Source organism: Ruditapes philippinarum, unplaced genomic scaffold, assembly GCF_026571515.1.
Source record: "Ruditapes philippinarum isolate M1 unplaced genomic scaffold, ASM2657151v2 ctg1142_1_1_1_1, whole genome shotgun sequence".
In the NCBI taxonomy this organism is placed as follows: Eukaryota; Metazoa; Mollusca; class Bivalvia; order Venerida; family Veneridae; genus Ruditapes; species Ruditapes philippinarum.
The window spans coordinates 72,004-93,586 of NW_026856769.1; the positions used below are offsets into that span (position 1 = coordinate 72,004).

General features: G+C 34.5%; 1 protein-coding gene across 1 annotated transcript in view; it reads right to left on the bottom strand.

Annotated features, from left to right (window-relative positions):
• LOC132747656 (uncharacterized) overlaps positions 1–20,890 on the bottom strand; it is a 58,009-nt gene extending 37,119 nt beyond the window's left edge. The window contains exons 1-2 of the mRNA XM_060737101.1: positions 19,773–20,890; positions 7,046–7,189 (exon numbers count right to left, since the gene is read on the bottom strand). Coding sequence (XP_060593084.1) covers positions 7,046–7,085 — 40 coding nt within the window. The 5' untranslated portion in view covers positions 7,086–7,189; positions 19,773–20,890. The remainder of the gene's footprint in view (positions 1–7,045; positions 7,190–19,772) is intronic.
• Between the last annotated feature and the right edge of the window lie 693 nt (positions 20,891–21,583).

Below are 21,583 nucleotides of genomic sequence, written 5' to 3' on the forward strand. Positions count from 1 at the left end.
ATACTAAGGTTGAATCTGATTGCAAACCTGTAGTTTCAGTTATGAAAAAAGAAATATGTCGGGCGACCCCAGAAAAAATCAATGAAAAAATGCCAGGAGACCAAAACAGACCCATATTTAGCATTTCTGGAATATCGTAACACACCTTTAAACTGCGGATATTCTCCCGCACAACTGTTAATGGACAGACGGTTAAAATCCATTTTGCCTACAACTAATGAGCAATTGAAACCATCTTTCATTAACCACAAATCTGTAAGAAAATCTCTGCAAGAAAACAAGGTTACGCAAAAGAACTATTACGATAAAAGTTCGAGGTCACTTCCCCCGCTAAACAAAGATGACTCTTGCAGGGTGCAATTTGGGGAAAAACTTGGAAACCAGCCATAGTTCTGAAAAAAAGAAGGGGAGAGATCATGCAAAGTGCAAACTGAAGATGGCGCTATTTTACCGCCGTTAAATCGCCGCTTCATAAACAAAACGCGGGAAAGTTCCCTTTCAATACAGAATCTTCCCTAATATTCTTTTTCCAAGGTCAAGATCCCTCATGATATAATCTCAAACAAAGCACCTTTAAATGAAACGAGGTATTTCCCAGAATATTAGCCATGAAACAAGGTCAGGCACAGGTTATCAGACGCGCAGTGGTCGAGTAGTAAAACCTAATAAACGTTACAATACCGATGAATGGAGCACTGTTAATTAATCATCCGGAATTGATAGACATTATAATTTAAAAAGAGAGAGAGAGAGAGAGAGAACAGAAATAAAAAAATAGTAATGATAATAAAAAAAATTGGAATATTTATCTAAAAAAAATGCGCAAACAAGCATTATACATAGGTCAGCTCAAGTTCATCATGTACGATGATACTACAAATGACATACATTCTATTAAGCATGAGATGGAACTTCTATGAAAGGATCTGACGCATGAAGGATGATAACAAAACACACTACAGTTCAGAATGTTTATCCAAAAACACAAGACACCGTTATACCAACAGTGAATGCAAAGACATCAGCCCAAGAATCATACAGAAAACATCATAACTCTGAGAAAAAATTCACCTTCGAAGTACTTATCTTTGGCGATTTAGCTACAAAAGGACTAATAAGAAAGAAAATAAATTCATAACTGGTAAGTATCAACATCAAATCAACAAATGAAGCATCTATCAAAGACATCAACAAATTAATAACTGATAATACATCACAATAAAAGTTGACAAAAGAAGCAGATGTTTTATCCTGCATACAGGCATTGATAACTTTTATAATGCAAATACACCTCAGTCTGTATGTTAGGAATTTAATGAACTCATTTTTTTGCTACAATCAATGAACACAAAAACAAAGATTGCTGTATTTGTCAAAGACAAATATCCTTGAAGCAAATAGTCTTCTTGAAAAACTTTGCAAGAATAAGAAGTCCTCTTTATTGATAACACCAGTGCCTTTTTGATAAATGACAAGGTTAATCATTCAAAGTTTCTTCTATGATGAAATAAGGCTTAATAAAGAATGTTCAGCTGTACTTAAAAGACAATTAAATGCAGGAATTAGAAAAATCCTTGGCATCTCTAGTATTACTACTAGAGATCAAATAAACAGACCTTCCAAGGAGCACATACATTTTCGGAATGTCAAAAGCAGGCAAATAAATGCTCAGAGACCTCAACATCGTCATCAGAAGAACAGAGTGTATCAGGGACCACGAAATTCATTCCTGGCTAGGGACAACATGGATGTCACCATACTGGCACTAAATGATAACCCTGTCGAATCAATAAATAATACCAGTACTGAAACATTATCTACAAATTTTCATACTATGGAGAAAATGCAAATACATGTATTGATAAGAATTCCATTTTCAACGAAATAACAGTGAACAACAAGAGCATCGCGAGGCGGAGCATTATATGCCCGAAAGTGTTTTTTTTTAGTAAGGATGAATCGTGTGTAAGACATGGGAATTAGCTGTTCATCCTATAAAATTTACAGATGTAGGTTGATTAATACTTAAGTTATTAATAAGGACCTTAACCTTTGACCTTGTGACCCCAAAATCAATAGGGGTCTTCTACCTTATATGGACAATCATCCTAAGAAGTTTGAATATTGTGGGCCAAATGTAACTTAAGATATGCTCCGGAAACTGTTTTCAATTTTAAGGTAATAGTGACTTTGACCTGTGTAAACCCCAAAATTAATAGGGGTCTTCTACCCAATATGGACATCATCCTATGAAGTTTTTTAAAAAGAGGGGCCAAATATAACTATGTTATGCTCCAGAAACGATTTTCAGTATTAAGGTAATTGTGACCTTGACCTTTGACCTAGTGACCCAAAATCAATAGGGGTCCTTTGCCCAATATAAAAAAGGACAAATTATCCAATGAAGTTTGAATATTGTGGGCCAAATGGAACTTAAGTTATGCTTCGGAAACTGTTTTCAGTATAAAGGTAATAGTGACCTTGACCTTTAACCATGTGACCCCAAAATCAATAGGGGTCTTCTACCTAATATGGACAATCGTCCTATGAAGTTTGAATATTGTGGGCCAAATGGAACTAAAGTTATGCTCCGGAAACTGTTTTTAGTATCAAGGTAATAGTGACCTTGACCTTTAACCTTGTGACCACAAAATCAATAGGGATCTTTTGCATAATATGGACAATCATCCTAAAAAGTTTGAACATTGTGGATCAAATGGAACTTAAGTTATGCTCCGGAAACCAAATTGCTAACGGACAGAAACTGTTTTCAGTTTTAAGGTAATAGTGACCTTGACCTTTGACCTTTTGACCCCAAAATCAATAGGGTTCCTCTACCTGATATAGACAATCATCCGATGAACTTTGAACATTGTGGGCCAAATAGAACTTAAGTTATGCTCCGGAAACCAAATTGCTTACGGACGGAAAATTGCTAACGGACGGAAACTGTTTTCAGTTTTAAGGTTATAGTTACCTTAACCTTTTGACCCCAAAATCAATAGGGGTCTTTTACCCAATATGGACAATCATCCTATGAAGTTTGAATATTGTTGGTCAAATTGAACTTAAGTTATGCTCCGGAAACTGTTTTCAGTATCAAGGTAATAGTGACCTTGACCTTTGACCTTTTGACCCCAAAATCAATAGGGGTCTTCCACCTAATATGGTCCATCATTCTATGAAGTTTGAACATTGTGGGCCTAATCGAACTTAAAAAATGCTCCGGAAACCAAATTGCTAACGGACAGAAACTGTTTTCAGTTTTAAGGTAATAGTGACCTTTGACCTAGTGACCCAGAAATCAAAAGGGATTTTCTACTTAATATAGGCAATCATCCTATGAAGTTTGAACATAGTGGGTCGAATGGAACTTAAGTTATGCTCAGGAAACTGTTTTCAGTATCAAGGTAATAGTGACCTTGACCTTTAACCTTGTGACCCCAAAATCAGGGGTATTCTGCCCAAAATGGACAATCATCCTATAAAGATTGAACATTGTGGGCCAAATGGATCTTAAGTTATGCTTTGGAAACTGTTTTCAGTATCAAGGTAATAATGACCTTGACCTTTGACCTTTTGATCCAAAAATCAATAGGGGTCTTCTACCCAATATGGACAATAATCCTATGATGTTTGAACATTGTGGGTCAAACGGAACTTAAGTTATGCTCCGGAAACCAAATTGCTAACGGACAGAAACTGTTTTCAGTTTTAAGGTAATAGTGACCTTGACCTTTGACCTTTTGACCCAAAAATCAATAGGGGTCTTCAACCTAATATGGACAATCATTCTATGAACTTTGAACATTGTGGGCAAAATAGAAACCAAATTGCTAACGGACGGAAAATTGCTAACGGACGGAAACTGTTTTCAGTTTTAAGGTAATAGTGACCTTGACCTTTTGACCCTAAAATCAATAGGGGTCTTCTACCCAATATGGACAGTCATCCTATGAAGTTTGAACATTGTGGGCAAAATAGAACTTTAGTTATGCTCCGGAAACCAAATTGCTAACGGACGGAAAATTGCTAACGGACGGAAACTGTTTTCAGTTTTAAGGTAATAGTGACCTTGACCTTTTGACCCCAAAATCAATCGGGGTCTTCTACCCAATATGGACAATCATCCTATGAAGTTTGAATATTGTGGGTCAAATTGAACTTAAGTTATGCTCCGGAAACTGTTTTCAGTATCAAGGTAATAATTACCTAGACCTTTGACCTTTTGCCCCCAAAATCAATAGAGGTCTTCCAACCAATATGGACCATCATTCTATGAAGATTGAACATTGTGGGCCAAATGGAACTTAAGTTATGCTCCGGAAACCAAATTGCTAACGGACAGAAACTGTTTTCAGTTTTAAGGTAATAGTGACCTTGACCTTTGATCTTTTGACCCCAAAATTAATAGGGGTCTTCTACCCAATATGGACAATCATCCTATGACATTTGAACATTGTGGGCCAAATAGAACTTAAGTTATGCTCCAGAAACCAAATTGCTAACGGACGGAAAATTGCTAACGGACGGAAACTGTTTTCAGTTTTAAGGTTATAGTGACCTTGACCTTTTGACCCCAATATCAATAGGCGTCTTCTACCCAATATGGACAATCATCCTATGAAGTTTGAATATTGTGGGTCAAATTGAACTTAAGTTATGCTCCGGAAACTGTTTTCAGTATCAAGGTAATAGTGACCTTGACCTTTGACCTTTCGACCCCAAAATCAATAGGGGTCTTCCACCCAATATGGACCATCATACTATGAAGTTTGAACATTGTTGGATCGTAGCGTAACAATATTTACAGTAACCAACCACAAAATATATCGTACACTGCAGTCCCTATACTTTCTACTAGTGCCCATTATCCTATATTTTTTACAAAAACTGGCAAACCAAAAAAATATCAAAAAGGGTCCATTGCATGTTACAATTAAATACAGGCACCTAAAGAACTTTATTGCTGACAAATTTTATGTGACCTTTCAAAGCAACAATGGTCTATCATTAATATTTTTAATGATCCAGATGCTTTAGATACTTTTAATAAATTATTTTTAGAAACTCTTTACGAACATGCCCAATACAAACAAGAAACGTGTAAAACATAAAAATCAAGCTGAATGGTTCAATGAAGATTTAGCAAATGCAATGCGTAATACGGACTATACAAAAAAGAAACGTGATAAATGTTGAAAATTTATAATACTGGAAATATCAAGTTAAAAACATACAGCAAAAACGAAATTCTTTATTCAGGAAATCAACTCAATAAGAAACATAATTAAAAAAAACTTTGGAAAGTTTTTCTGGCATATATACACACTGAGAATGGCATACCAATTACTGATCCAAAGCTAACAGCAGAAACGTTTAATACATTCTTTAATTTGCAAATGTATTTAAAAAAAAGCTGAAAATATAACAGAATTATCACATGAAATGAAGACTGCATTACAAAATTTTCTCCTATCAAAAATACTAAAGAATCACATAAATTTGTAATACCCTTTGTTGAACAAAGTTATGTAAAACAAAACGATTTTGATATTGCAAAAGCAACTGCCTTAGACGAAATTGGTGCCAAATTTCTAAAAACAACTGTAGTTGTCATAAATGAGCCAGTTTGTACCATAATAAATCTATGTATCAAAAATGGAAAATTTCCAACTCTTTTAAAACAAGGTAACACAAATCTACAAAAAAGGGACAAAGACAGACAAAAACAATTACAAACCAATTTCAGTACTTACACTTATCTCTAAAATATTTGAAAAACATGTATCAGACCACTGAAAACTCTTTAGAAAGAACTAATTTACTTTAAACTGCTCAATCAGGTTTCAGGTCACACCATTCATGCGAGACTGCACTTATAAATGTAACTGATAACTGGATAAATGCACTAAACAATAGAAAACTTGTTGGAACCGTTTTTCTAGATTTATCAAAGGCATTTGATTAAGTTAATCACAATGTCCTGCTCGAAAAACGACCATTCTAACATCTCTCATCACAGGCCATTACTTGGATCAAATCATATCTGTCAGACAGGTCACAAAAAGTGTGCCGGGTGTTTTATCTGAATCTGCTGACGTTGTCTCAGGAGTACCCCAGGGCTTAGTTCTGGGACCCTACTTTTCTTGATATATATAAATTACCTTCTCTTTTTATGAAAAGATCTAATTGTAATACTTTTGCACTTCGTTAACTTCTATAGGAAATACTGTACAAGAAGTCAATGAAAATCGTTTTGATAATGTTACCACATGGTGCATGCATAACTCAATGGTACTCAGTGCACTAAAACAAAAGCTATGGCTCTGTTTATTAGGAATACAAAATTATAAAATATTGCTTCACCTACACTGTATCTTCATAACAAAGAAATAGAATTTACAGATACAGGAAAAGTACTAGGTGTCTATGCTGACAACAATCTTAAATGGGAAACTCAAATTATGTACAAAAAAGCTATTCTCGTGTATAAATCCATAAATGAGTCATCTTTTTCTAATTATATAAAAAATAAATTTCAAATGGTAAATGACACACACAACTTCAATTTAAGATCTGTTCAAAATGAGAAACTGGTCATACCTAAACCAACAACTGGGTACTTAAGGCAATTATATGATTATTCTGGTCCTAAAATATGGAATGACAACGCAATTCATATTCGAAATTCAGATACTTTGAAGAAATTTCAAGCCACATATATTAAGTGGCAATTTCTAATCAAATGATTGTACATTTTGTTGTAATGATAATGCCACACAAGATGGAATGTAAAATATTTTGTTTTTACAATTTATTTTTATCTTTCTTGTACAATAATGTATTTTCCATGCCGAGGTTATGAAAATGTGGCTTCTTGATGTCCTTTTGTTCTATTTATATATATATCTATATATATATGTTAATTAAAATGTGCAATGTATAATATTGTTACGTATATAATGAGGCCCACATGGAAACTCGGGAAACCGTATGTTTAAGCCTCATTAAATAAAGTCGTTACATCTACTAACTTACTTACCTTTGATATTAAATTGATTCAGGGGTGGCATGCCAAACATTGGATACCCAAGAGAATAACCATAAGTTATCTGTCAAGGTCCACCAGGTCCAAATGGAAAATTCATCCCTTGACCACGGCCTTGACCTTCCTGTGGATCATGACCTTGATCGTGAAAAATAACGCACGGTCTTACGATAATCGTACGATTAAGGAGATCTGCGACGATTGATAAGACACCGCCGAAATCGGACGATAAAAATGGACGTTCGACAAGTGATAATTATGATACTTTACCAATAGGAGATTACAGAAGCAATAATTATATTAGACAGGAAATCATATATTTATTCTATTAATATTTATTTTCTTTTTACAACATACAAATTAAAATAATAGAACTTTCACTAAATGTGATTAATAACCCCCCGCAAGACTGCTTCGGAAATGCGGAAGTTACTAGTTATAGAATACCTTGCAAAAGAACTAAAATAGAGTTATGGTTGTGGACAATTAAACATAGATGTGGTTTTTGTATCTTGCATTTCTTTTCAATGTGGTTAACCATTGATAAAGTTATATTGAATAACTCTGCAATAAGTACAAAAAGAGTTACACTTCTTGAGCACTGCACTTCCTCTTATTGCGTTTGACCATTAAATGAAGTTTCATTGAATTCTAAACATTAGTTTTTAAAGTTATGCACCTGACAATGAAAAGAAACAAAGGGAATAACCCTACAAATACTGAAGATGGCGTTATGATTATTGTACAATGCACTTCCTCTAATTGCGCTAAACCGTTGTATGAAGTTGTTTTGAATTCCAACTACTAGTTTTCAAGTTACACTGGACAAAAAATGTATCAAAGGGCAATAACTGTAATTAGTCCAAATAGAGTTATGGTTCTTCTGCACTGCTCTTCACCTCACTGCCCTTGATCATTGTATGAAGTTTATTTGAATTCCAATCATTAGTTTTCAAGTAATGCACTGGACAATAAAAATAAACAAAGGGCAAAAGCTCTTAAATAAGTCACGAAAGAGTTATGGTTCAAGTGCACTGCGCTTTCTCAAAATATATACGTGACCATTGTATCATTAAATTGTATTGAATTCCAACTAGTAGTTTTCAAGTTATGCTCTGGACAAGAAAAAAGCAATAGAAAAAAAACAAAGGGCATTAACTATATAATTTCTCTGGACAGAGTTATGGTTCTTGTGCACTGCACTTCCTCTTATTGTGCTTATCCATTGTATGATGTTGTTTTGAATTCCAACCAGTGCTTCACAAGTTATGCTCCGGACAAGGAAAAGTATCAAAGGGCAATAACTAATTTGTCAAAATGGTGTTATTGTTCATTTACACTGCTCTTCCTATGTGCTTGACTATTCTATGAAATTGTATTGAATTATGCCGACAAGTAATTTTTAAGGACAAGGAAAAGTAACAAAGGGCAATAAATCTGTAATTAGTGAAGATGGAGTTATGGTTCTTGTGCATTGCAATTTCTCTCAATGTGCTTGACCATTGTATGAAGTTATACTGAATTCCAATTATAAGTCTTCAAGTTACGGTCCGGACAAAAGAAAGCAATTGAAAAGTAACAAAGAGCAATAACTCTGTAATTACTTTAGATAGAGTTATGATTCTTGTGCAATGCACTTTCCTTTATTGTGCTTGACCATTGTATGAAGTTGTTTTGATTCCAACCAGTAGTTTTCAAGTTATGCTCCGGAAAAGTACGAGTAGTTTTCAAGTTATGCTCAGGACAAGGAAAAGTAACAAAGGGCAATAACTCTGTAAATAGTGGAGATGGAGTTATGGTTCTTATGCACTGCATTTTCTCTCAATGTGCTTGACCATTGTATGAAGTTGTATTGAATTCCAACAATTAGTCTCCAAGTTATGCTCCGGACAAGGAAAACGCAACGGACGGCTGGACCAACCGACCGACCGACCAACCAAACAACCACTGAGCGACTCCTTTATACCCCCAAACTTTGTTTCGGGGTATAATAACAAAATATATTTGTAAAACATGTATTGGCCCTATCGGCATCGAATTAGTTATGAGGTCAGGTTATTATGCTAGTGACTAAAAAATCAATAGGGGTTATCTACTGGTCACGAATATTCACAAGGTATTTTGACCATAAAGGTTGCGTGAAGCAATTTTATGACAAAGTTCTCACAAATCGTACCAAATACTATATATATACATTTTATGAATCATATAGGCCTCTATAATGACAGCCATTTGTAGTTTAACACAGATCAATGTGGCATTGACCTTTGACCCCTAGACTCCAAAATCAATAGAGTTCATCTACTGGTCATGTTCATTGATCATACCACGTTTGAAGTTCCTAGGCCTAATCATTCTAGTTATTGATCGTAAACCATTTTGTCTACCGACCGACCCACCAACCAAAAGACAGACAAATGCAAATCAATATTACCCAATTTCTTTGAAGGGGGCATAATATCTTGTTCTGGGCATTTGAAAATAACATTTTACACAATGAAAACAATTACAAATGTACATCTATTTTTTTAATGTCAATTTAACACCCATGTATTAATTAAAAGAAGTACTTAATATTTCACTACTGAACCAAAATGAGCACAGTAGTTAACTTATAGGCAGAGTCAATTATACCTTTGAAAAAAGTATGATTTATAAGAAATTAATGATAATAACAAACATAAGTAAACATTAATACACTATTCTATTGTTCAGCCATATTGATCTGGCACTCTTGTATTTGACACTATAGTCGGTAAATTCCGTTGATGATACGATCTACTTGTAAAACGATATGAATATACATGTTATATATAACAAGTTGTGATATAATCTAAATAACGAATGCTCTTAGCGCAGTCAATAAGGTCTTTGACTTAAATAGTATAGACGTTAACTCGTATGTTCGAATCCTGGTTCAGTCATATTTATTTATTTATTCATCGACTGCTACAGATATCAAAACTTATTACAAGAGCGAACAGTAATCACATGTGTCGCCTCATGATGGCCAATTTCATGTTGGGACAAATTTTGTGACAGACGGACAGTGCACAACTAGACTTGGTACTGATCATTCCTGTAAAGTTTGGATATAATTGCACCAGCAGTTTATGAGGAGTAGTCCGGACAAGCTTTTGCGTATCTGGCAACACACAGAAAAAAACACCATTTTATCAAAGGGCCATAACTCGGCTAAAAATCATCCAACCAAAAAGACCCGTGCAATATTCGCAAGGACTTGAGCTACAGATCAATCCTGTAAGGTTTCATTGAAATTGCATTAGTGGTATAAGAGAAGTAGTCCGGACAAACTTTAAAAATATAAATTATTAAAGGGCGAAAACTCTGACAAAAATCATTGAACCGGAAAATGCTAACAAATGCACAACTAGACTCGGTACTGATCATTCCTGTAAAGTTTGGATGAAATTGCACCAGTAGTTTATAAGCAGTAGTCCGGACAAGCTTTTGTGTATCTGGCAACACACAGAAAAAAACACCTTTTTATCAAAGGGCCATAACTCGGCTAAAAATCATTCAACCAAAAAACCCGTGCAATATGCGCAAGGACTTGAGCTACAGATCAATCCTGTAAAGTTTCATTGAAATTGCATTAGTGGTATAAGATAAGTAGTCCGGACAAACCTTAAAATTAAAAATTATTAAATCTGACTCTGACTCTGACAAAAATCATTGAACCGGAAAATGCTGACAATATGCACAATAAGACTTGGTACTGATCATTCCTGTAAAATTTGGATGAAATTGCACCAGTAGTTTATGAGCAGTAGTCTGGACAAGTTTTGTGACGGACGGACGGACAGACGGACAGACAGACAGACGGACAGACAGACGACGGAGAAGTGATCCCTATATGTCGCCACTACTCTGTAGAGGCGACACAATAAACCGAGTTATGACTCGAACAGTGACACGGAAACCACCAGAATGAGCAGTATGATTGAAACTGCCGGTTGTCAATTCATTGATTTGTATTATAAACGCGCTGTTCTTTTAAGTAAAGATATTCTTTTGAAATGATAAAATATAATATAATGTTAATAATCAAGTGTTTCATAATGGCCTTGTTATTGGGTTGAAGCCTCACGCTAATTTGACAGTCTTCAGCCCAATAACAAGGCCATTACGGAAACACTTAATTTATTTTTTAACCACACATTATCTAAAAGGTTAAGTATTTTGTGAAGAAAAAATAACATTGTTGTGAGGTATTGCAAATGAGATTCTTATTTAAAAAAGTCTCGGAAACCTACCTTGCAGCAATTCAAAATGGTGACTTTTTCCAATGAAAGAAGAAGCAGATTTATAATGCCCGAGCTGAATAGCCAATAAAAATTCACCAATCTCATAATGGCAGAGTTTTCTCATAAAGGCCATACTTATTGCATAATGGCCTTGTTTTAAGTTCATAATGTTGTAGTGAACTTCATATTAGCCTTAATTTGAAAACGTGTCTAATATTGAAAAGTCAATTAATAATGTATGACAAGAGGGTCATGATGGCTCTGAATCGCTAACCAGAGCCAACTATTTTTGAGTGATTATAGAAATATTTTTTCGAATAAACATGTAAAACGACAAGTCTCAACTTCAACTTGCCTCTCTAGTTATAAAGTTTCCCGACACTGACTGATTTTCTCTTCTTCTTTATAGTCTTAATAGAAGGAACCAAGTTTGGAAATCATCCATCCATTAATTTGTGATAAAATTTGCTTATGACTGTCTTTCGGAATTTCGATCTTACTTTCTTTTATTTATCTTAAAAATTAGATAATTACATAATCTTAGTATTTAGATATACATGTATACTGTTTGTCAGGATGACACCACCGGTTAATATTAATTTAAGATAACATAGGTATACTAGTCACCTCAACCAGAGAGTTAACATTTCAGGTTGAATTATCTTATTCTCGAATAAAAATAGGAAAAATTGTAACATTAACTACATAGTGGAAAAAAGCAAAAGTTTGTTCTGATGAAATGAATTAAGTGAACAAGATAACTTCTTTTAATGAAACAATTTAGTGGAAAAGTGATATTGTATGAAATAGAGCAAAATTAATTTGAAGAAGTGATAACCAAGTTTGCAAAAAGTGATTCTGAATAGAAATAATTGAAACTGACACTAAAATAGCATAAAAAATAAAAAAAAAACAAATAACATAAAGACAAGCACGAAAAACTGCTAAAGTTGACATGAGTTCACTTAAACGTAAGTTTTGTTCCTTCTTGTATTTTTCTTAGTTACAAAAGATTATAAATTATAACAAGATGAAAAATAAGTTTAGCCATATCTGCATTTATGAAATAAATTCAAGCTTATTAACATTCAACTTACTAGTTTGAGTGTTTCTCTATTGAAAAAGTATTTGAATATTACTTGATAAGAAAAAAGTCAAATAACTGAGATCAGGGAAAAGGGTTATGCAGGTTCAGGCTAATGGGGTGTTCACAGGTCCAATGATTATGCTTTTAAATATTTTATTATTATATTATGAAAATACAACAGATACTGTATGAAAACCACCTATCTGTTATACAGTTAACAGTTAACAATATCCAATGTATATGAAACATCAGATTCAACAGTGTGTCCAAATATATTTGAAATGTGCTTTCTCCAAATTTGGATCAAATTCAAGAAAAATCGAAAAAAATACAACAATTTTTAACAAATTTTTAAACCAAATTCAGAAAAAATAAATTGAGCATGCTAGTAAGATACAGGAACAAATGTAATATTTCTTTAGGCCTAATTTCATTTCCTGGGAAAAAGTATCAACTCTGACATACAAATGACCAGCATGATGCAATGCCTGTCCAAATTCTAGAGCACAAACAGAAGATGATTTATTTTACCATTGCATTTGTGAACACTATATAGATCCATACATAGATTTTATTATATAAAATTGAACATTGCCGTCTATTGAGGTCCTATTTTAGCATGTTAAATGAAAGACAATGTGCAGATATGTATTGCACTGACGTGTGACTTTAAGGAATATAGCGATCTATTGGTTATAGTGCTTTTTTAGTGACTTATCCGACACAAATCTTGAGAAAGAAATCGAACCAGTAGTAACAAACGTATTAGGGACCTCTGATAAGGGAAAGAGACCCGTACATGGCAAAACTTCTAATGTTAAAAAGTCGTCAACGTCAGGCAATTGAGTACAGACCCTGTGACTCTGTCGCAGACCAAAGTCACTTCTGCCTATTCTGTTGTTCCTGCACCTATTGTGCATTTTAATAAAGAAGCGTTGAGTATTTTACGTGAAATGAACATTAACATTTCTAAAACCAATCAGAAAGTTGAAACTTTATCAAAACGAGTTTATGAAATGTATGACAAGAATGATTATGCCTATGATTATGATGATGAATTGCAACCGAGCAACCAGTCTCAGTCTCAAGCAGGATATGATGATATTTGAGATGTGCAAAGTCAAGATCAGTCAAAAAATCCAAACTGAATGTAGAAGACGATGTTCACAATAGTATATTTGATAAATTTACAAAGGTTTTTAGGAAAACTGACAATGGTAAATGATGCCTTTAGAGAGGGAAGGACTGATGAACAATATCAAAACACTGTTAAGGACATTCACCGTCATGATAATTGTTCAAGCCTTATAGAAACGAAGATCAATCCATGCTTCTAGAGTGTTTTATGACAAAACACACAAATGGAAGACTCGAAAGTAAGGTGTATTCAGAATTGTATAGTTTAGGCAGCATGTAATGTTGTGAATGTGTTGGATACTTGTGCAGAATCCATTGATGAATCAATACTCGAACTCACCATGAATACCCTAGCTCTGTTGGGACAAGCCAACAAGTGGCAGAGTTGCCGAGGGAGGAATATCACAAGAGGACTATGGACCCTAAACTTCATTATTTGTGCTCTGCGACTGCATCTTAAACATACATGTTGTATGGTGACAGCATAGTGATGGACATTAAAGATATTCAGAAGATGAATAAAGTAAGTAGAAATATGTCGCCTGGTAGATCACATTATTGTGGTGGAAGGCACATTTTCACATTTTTTGAGAGGTGCAAGGAGACCATATTATCAAAGAGGGTCATTTGTACGTGGTAGCCAATATGGTAAATTCCGTCAAAAACGGCCTGGAGATGGACGTCAGAAAGAATTGGTGAGTTTCCAAGGCCAGCTCCCCTGATAGTCATTACAAGCGATGCGAGCAAAATTGGGTCGGGAGCAATTTGTAATGGGGTGAAAATTGGTGGCAGGTGGACAAATAATGAAACCTAGCATCTATTAATTACTTAGTTGTTGACAATTTTCTATGAACTAAAATATGAACTAAAATCTTTTTGCAAACAGGATTCAAATACCAATATTCAAATTAGAACAGACAATACATGTTTTCTGTTATATGTATAAAGAATTTTGGAAGTATAAAATCACAGTTGTGTAATTGTTTGGCCAGAAAACTTTGGTTCTGGGCTATTGAAAAAAAATAATTTTGGACTTAAGTAACCAATGTTCCAGGTGCTAAGAATGATGATGACTATGAGTCAAGAAATTATAACCACTATGTTGAGTGGATGTCAGACAGACATATAGCTAAACTAGAACCCCGCAAGCCGGATACGTCGCCTTATGAACAGTATAGCTATCACTTAGACATTTTCTTCTTAAATATAGGTTATTCATAAACACCGCTTTTACAATGTACATGTACCTTGAATTTTAGTGGTATTTGAACTGATTGTAACTATGTTACATCAGGATTAATAAAACTGTAATATTATCAAAAATAAAAATACCATGAAATCAAATGGAGGACTCTGTGATGGACTCTTAAAAACTGCACTTTAGGTCAATGAAAAATGTTTACATACCAATTTGGAGTCAATCAAACTTATAAAGTTATGTGCTGGACAAGCCTATAAGGTAATAAGAAAATAAACAAAGGACAAAAACTCAAAAATCAAGAAATGCAGAGTACAAGTTCTTGTGTATTGCACTTCTTCTCAATGAGATCTATCATCCTCTGCAGTTTCAAGTCAATAGCTTTTTGTGAAGGAGAATTGGCAAAAAAAAGTAATATAATTAACAAAGGGTAATAACACTAACATCATGAAGTACAGAGTACCTATCCTTATTCACTGCACTTCTTTTCAGTAAGATTTATCATCCTCTGAAGATTCAAGTCCATAGCTTTTATAGCTTATGTGAAATGGCCAAGATAAAAATAAAGTAAGAAAATAAACAAAGGGTAATAACTAAAAAATCATAGAGTACCCAATTGTTTTGCACTGCACATCATCTCATTGAGCTCTATCAGCCTCTGAAGTTTTCATGTCAAAAGCTTTTATAGTTTAGGTGAAAAAGCCCGGACAAAAATGAAATATGAAAATATACAAAGAAAATAACTCACAAAATAAGCAGTGCAGAGTACCGGTTCTTGTTATTGCACTTCATCATAAAATCTAATATCCTATGATGTTTCAAGTTCATAGCTTTTAAAGTTTAGGAGAAATGGCCCGGACAAAATTTAAGTATGAAGGTTAACAAAGGGCAATGATTCAAAAATTAAGAAGTAACAAGTAAGCAGAGTAACGATTCTTGTGCACTGCACTTTGGGTTATTGAAAGAAGCACATAGTTACCAAGTTTAGAGTCAATCCGACTTATTGATATTTTGTTTAACCATTTGACTTACTTTCTTGTGTTTTGACAGACTTGCAATTTGGACCAGGAATGTAATTTCTAATTCTGAATTAAATTTGATATTAACTGACCTACGTTTGATATTAATGATATCATTTGACCTTGTTTCTCAATTTTTGATGTACAAACTTGAAATTTTGACAAGGGGCGTATTTTTTTTCCTGAACTGACTTTAGATATCAACTGGCCTATCTTTGATATTTTTTGACATCACCTGACCAACCTTTTTGGGTTTTATGTATGTAATTTTTGATATTGATTTTAATTTTGATATCAGCTGACCGACTTTTGATATAATTGTCACCATTTGACCTACTTGCTCGTTTTGACAAACAGACTTGAATTAAGGACCATGGGGTGGGGTGTAATTTTTGATGCCTAATTGAATTTCGATATCAGCTGACCTACTTGTGATATTTTTGATATGGCTTGACCTACAATTTTGTATTTGACTTACACACTTATAATTCGGACAATACGTGACATTTATGTTGCCGAGTCGAAAACTCTTAACAGCCTACCTACTTTAAATATTTTTGACATTGCTTGGCCTACGTTTTTGTTTTTTTAAGTATAGACTTTAAATTTGGACCAAGGGTGTAATTTCTTATAGTTAAAATAAATTTTGATAGCAGTTGACTTACTTAAGATATCATTTGACCTTCTGTCTTGTTAGTTGACGTACAGACAAGAAATTTGGACCAAGGGTGTTTCTTTTTTATGCTTTATTGAATTTTGATATCAGTGGACTTACTTTTGATATTTTTATATCGACCAACTTTCTTGTTTTTTTAACATAAAGATACGAAACTTGGTTTGATCAGACTACTTGTTTAAGTAATTGCTTAGATGAGTTCGAACACGGGTCATCTCGGATGAAAAACTAAGTTACAGGAGCTAAAAATAAAAAAAATTTGTTGACATTCCAGTGGCTGTTTTGATCCAAATATCCTGGAAATCAGTCAGAAAGATTGTTTTAATGATTTCTCGGTCAAGTTCGAATATGGATCATCTGAGGTAAAAAACTAGGTCACACAACCCCAAAATAGAAAACCCTTGTTAACACTCTAAAGGCTACTGTTCCAATCCAACTATCCTGGATACAGGTCAGAAAGGTTGTTTCAATGCTTTCCAGATCAAGTTAGAATATTGGTCACTTGTGTTCAGAAACTAGGTCTCACCCTCAAAGCAATACAGGTCATCCGCTGGTTATGACCAATCAGTATGTGAAATATGAAGACCCTGTCAACTGAAGACCCTAAAATCTATAGAAGTCATTTACTATTTATGACGAATCATTATGTGAAATATAAAGATTTTGTGATTAAAAGTAAGAAAGATAATAAGCAAATAATACGACCATTCAATGCCCCTGTGACCTTGACTTTTGACCTAGTGACCCTAAAATCAACAAGAGCCGGTTGAACCGGGTGATGCTCCCCGAATAGGTTTTGGACACAGGAAGGTATACCTCTTGTTGTGTAAGATAATGTCTCAGACAAAGTTCAGTGTTAAAACAACCCAAATGTTGCGCGCGACACGTCGTCTCAATATGTTTTCATTTCTTTGAAATAGTTGTAAATTCCGACTTAATAACGAAATAACGAAAACTTGGGCCGGACACGATTTTGCTGTAAGGTCATGCTGTGACCTTGTAAAATCCAACTTAAAATAACGAAGTTATGGGTCGGACACGATTTTGCTGTAAATTCATGCAGTGACCTTGACCTTCAAGGTATTGACCCCCAAATGTTGCGCGCGATACGTCGTCTCAATATGGTGATCATTTCTGTGTAATAGTTGTAAAATCCGATTTCAAATAAAGAAGTTATGTGTCGGACACGATTTTGCTGCATTGATGCAAGGACATGCTTAGACCTTGGCCTTCAAGGTAGGGACCAAAATGTTGCACGCAACACGTTGTCTCAATATGGTGATCATCTCTGTGAAATAATTGTAAAGTCCGATTTCAAATAAAGAAGTTATGGGTCGGACACGATTTTGAGGCATTGCTGCAATGACATGCTGTGACCCTGACTTTCAAGGTAGGGACACAAATGTTGCGCGCGACACGTCGCCTCAATATGGTGATCATTTCTGTGAAATAGTTGTTTAAATCCGAATTCAAATAAAGAGGTTATGGGCCGGACACGATTTTGCTTCAAGGTCATGCTGTAACCTTGACCTTTAAGGCAGCGACCCAAATTTGCGCTCGACACGTCTCAATATGGTGATTACTTCTGTGGAATAGTTGCAAAATCTGACTTCAAATAAAAAAGTTATGTGCCGGACACGAATTCGGGACGTACGTACGCACGGACGGAGTGACGGCAGACAACCCGACGACTATATGCTCTCCCGAAAATTTCAAGGAACATAAAAAGGTCATCTACTAGTCATGACCAATCAGTATGTGAAATATGAAGACTTTGTGATAAATAGTAACCATGATAATTAGCTGAAAACATTCTGACATTTAAGGCCCCTGTGACCTAAATCTTTGACCTAGTGACCCCAAAATCAACAGGAATCATCTATTTCCAATCACTATGTGATATATGAAGACTTTGTGATGAATACTTTTCAAGGTAATCAGCGGAAACTATTCTGACATTTGAGACCCCTGTGACCTTAACCTTTGACCTAGTGATCCCAAAATCAATAGACACTTCTACTAGTTATGACCAATCAATATGTGAAATAAGAAGACTTTGCGAGGAATTGTAACCAATAAGCCATTCGGACATTTAAGAAACCTGTGGCCTTGATCTTTGACCTAGTGACCCCAAAATCAGTAGGTGTCATCTACTACATTTACTAGTTATGACCAATTAATATGTGAAATAAGAATACTTTGAGACATTTTGATGAATAGTTTTCAAGATAATCAGCGGAAACCATGTTGTCTACCGACGGACAGACAGACCGTCATTAGCAAAACAATATACCCCATCTTCTTCGAAATTGGGGGGGGGGGGGGGGGGGGCATTACAGAAGAAGAGAATGGTTGACATTCAACAAAACATTACGTTTTTTGGGTAAAAGATCTATTTTTGATAAAATAGTCAGCTAAACAAATCATTCAAATGATCAAAGTTTGCTCTTTGTTTAGAAGTTTTTTTATTTGTTGTTTAAAAATATATAATGGTAAAATATCAAAAATCAAGATCAATTTCCTACAAAATACATTGCTGGTTACTTTTTTATAATAGTGCTATATCAGCAGCTTTTAGTGATAACATCAACTTTCCTGTCGTCACAGCAGAACCTACACACTTTCTGATGAGCAAATCATGCTAATCAGGAGTCCAGTTCATCTAGTTTGTGCTGAATTGCATCAGACGTCGTCTTTCAATATTGACATTAAAATGCGTCATATCTCCTTTTAGGGAACGTACGTGCTAGTAAGCAAGCGTAAGAATCCTATGTCCATGAAAATTCTACGATTTTAGGTTGAACGTATGATTGCGTAAATTAGACAGTCTTACGATCGGCAGTACGCCATTGTAGATCAAAATCGTACAATAAGATAACCTAAATTTTTTGACCGTTTTTTATCGTACGATTGTCGTACGTCAATCTTACGATTTTGGTGGTGTCTTATCAAACCTCAAAGGACCTTGTGCTTTTGTTTCACAAATGCAAGAAATAAATTATATTTGTTTGCAAACTAAATAATTATAATGTTACTGAATGTGGTCTTAATAAAAGACTGCAAAACTGTTAAAAAATCAATATCATATGATGGTACATTTGTAAAGATGGGAAGGATTTCGAATTTTGGGAAGTAATTTGGATTTTCGAATAAGGTTTGATTATCTGAGTGGGTCCATTTTATTTAACTGAGAATGAACTTGTCTTATTTTTGCATTGACCTAAATATTTATATGGGCGCATCAGCAAATGCATTTCAGTAAAGGTTTTCATTATTACAAAGGCTGATAAGTTAGATTATAATCTAATGGACACTTTTAGTAAATTATATTCTCACCTTTAGAACGACATGCATTTGAATCATTCTGCTTTTGTATGGTTGCCCTAAACTCTTCCAGAATGACCTCCCGTATGTCTTTCGTTGAACAGAGATGAATCTTGTTATCTACTGTTAACGATATAGCAACTTTTCCTGGGTACTTTGCCTCGATTTCATTTATCTTTTTTTCTACAAGACGCAAGTCACAGCTTTCAACTTTATTTGTGTGCTGATGAATGACATCATCAATGACTGATGCTTTAATAACATCCATGCATATTTCAGAATCAAACTTGTTTTGGCAACATAAGATTAATTTTGTATGAGAAACACTCCAGATGCAATCCAAACCAGCATCCTGTAGCCTTTTGTTTACAAAATCGACTGTCGGCAAATTCGAGTACAGATTCGACGATAATGCTGATAATGGGTAGAAAAATACAGTTTTAAACTCGTTCTTTATATCAAGCATTATTAGTTTTGCTTTCCTTACATCTAACAGATTCCCTTCTAATTCAACAGCTAAATCATCCTTCCTCTCCTTTATACAAATGTGTGGCACTTCCGTTGCTATTTTCTCTCTATATCCCAGTGATCTGAACATTTTAAATTCAACTGCATGTGCAAGAAACACTTTCTCCACTTTCAACTCTTCCTCGGCATCCCCTGAGAAGTTATGCTCGGATCGTAAGGTGGAAGCTAGCTTTGGAGATGTACCCACAAAAGTTATCATAGATTTACCTTTGTCGAATAGAACAAGTATGTTTTCTTCATTGTCTGCAGTGCATTCAACACACGAATCATCAAAATTAAATTCACCGATTAAGGTGATACAATGGACATAAATCTTGTCCATCAAGTATTTGAAAAATTCTCTAATTTCTTGTTCCCATCTCAAGATAAATCTATTGGACAAAATGTTTGATTCATCAACAATGCAGTTGATTCTGACTTCGCAACTGTCGGATCCTCCCTTTGGCCAATAAACCTGAGCGTGATGACTAAGTAATTCTTGTTCAACAATTTCCTTAAATTTCTCATTTTGTTGAATAAATCTAAGTATTCGAATGTCTATTTCAGGAATAACAACTGTTTGTGGGATATTTGTGCCGAAAACTTCATCTTCTGTTTGTTCAACAAATTTGAAATATTTTCGAACAGTTAAATCTCTTCTTTGTAAAACATGTGCATGGCCCAACACACTCTTAATCACTGTGAATAATAACCAAATTTCATAATTATTAGTAAATATACATTACGCATTTGAAGAGAAAGAGTTATTGGACAGTTTGTCCATATATGTCGCAGCTACTTTACAGTATGATAGAGTCACTATGCAGGAGACACAAATATTATCAACAGGCCAATACGCTTTTATTATTCAAGGGCCATACTCAGTCAAAGTGATTCAACTAGACAACAAGTGGAATTTATGGAACAACTTGAAGACTGATCGCTCCTGAAAAGATTCATAGCAGTTGCATAAGTAGTATAATAGAAGTAGCCGAGACAAAACTTTAAAAAGTATATTTAATTAAAGGACACTTTCTCTGATAAAAATCACGGGACTGTAAAATTCTGACGATATGCATAACTAAACGAGGGTACTGATTTTAAGTATATATGAATTGGAAACTCTAGGTTTTGAGTTCGAACACTTTTTGTGACTGACGGACAGACAGAGTTCTCCCCGAGCTGACGTTACCTTTTTTTAATTTTCTTTGATCTAAAATTAACCTAAGCGACAAACTTTCGCCGCATAAGCAAAATTTTCCCCAACAATACAGGTCTGAACAAAATGAATACAATAATCATCCCATACCGTTACA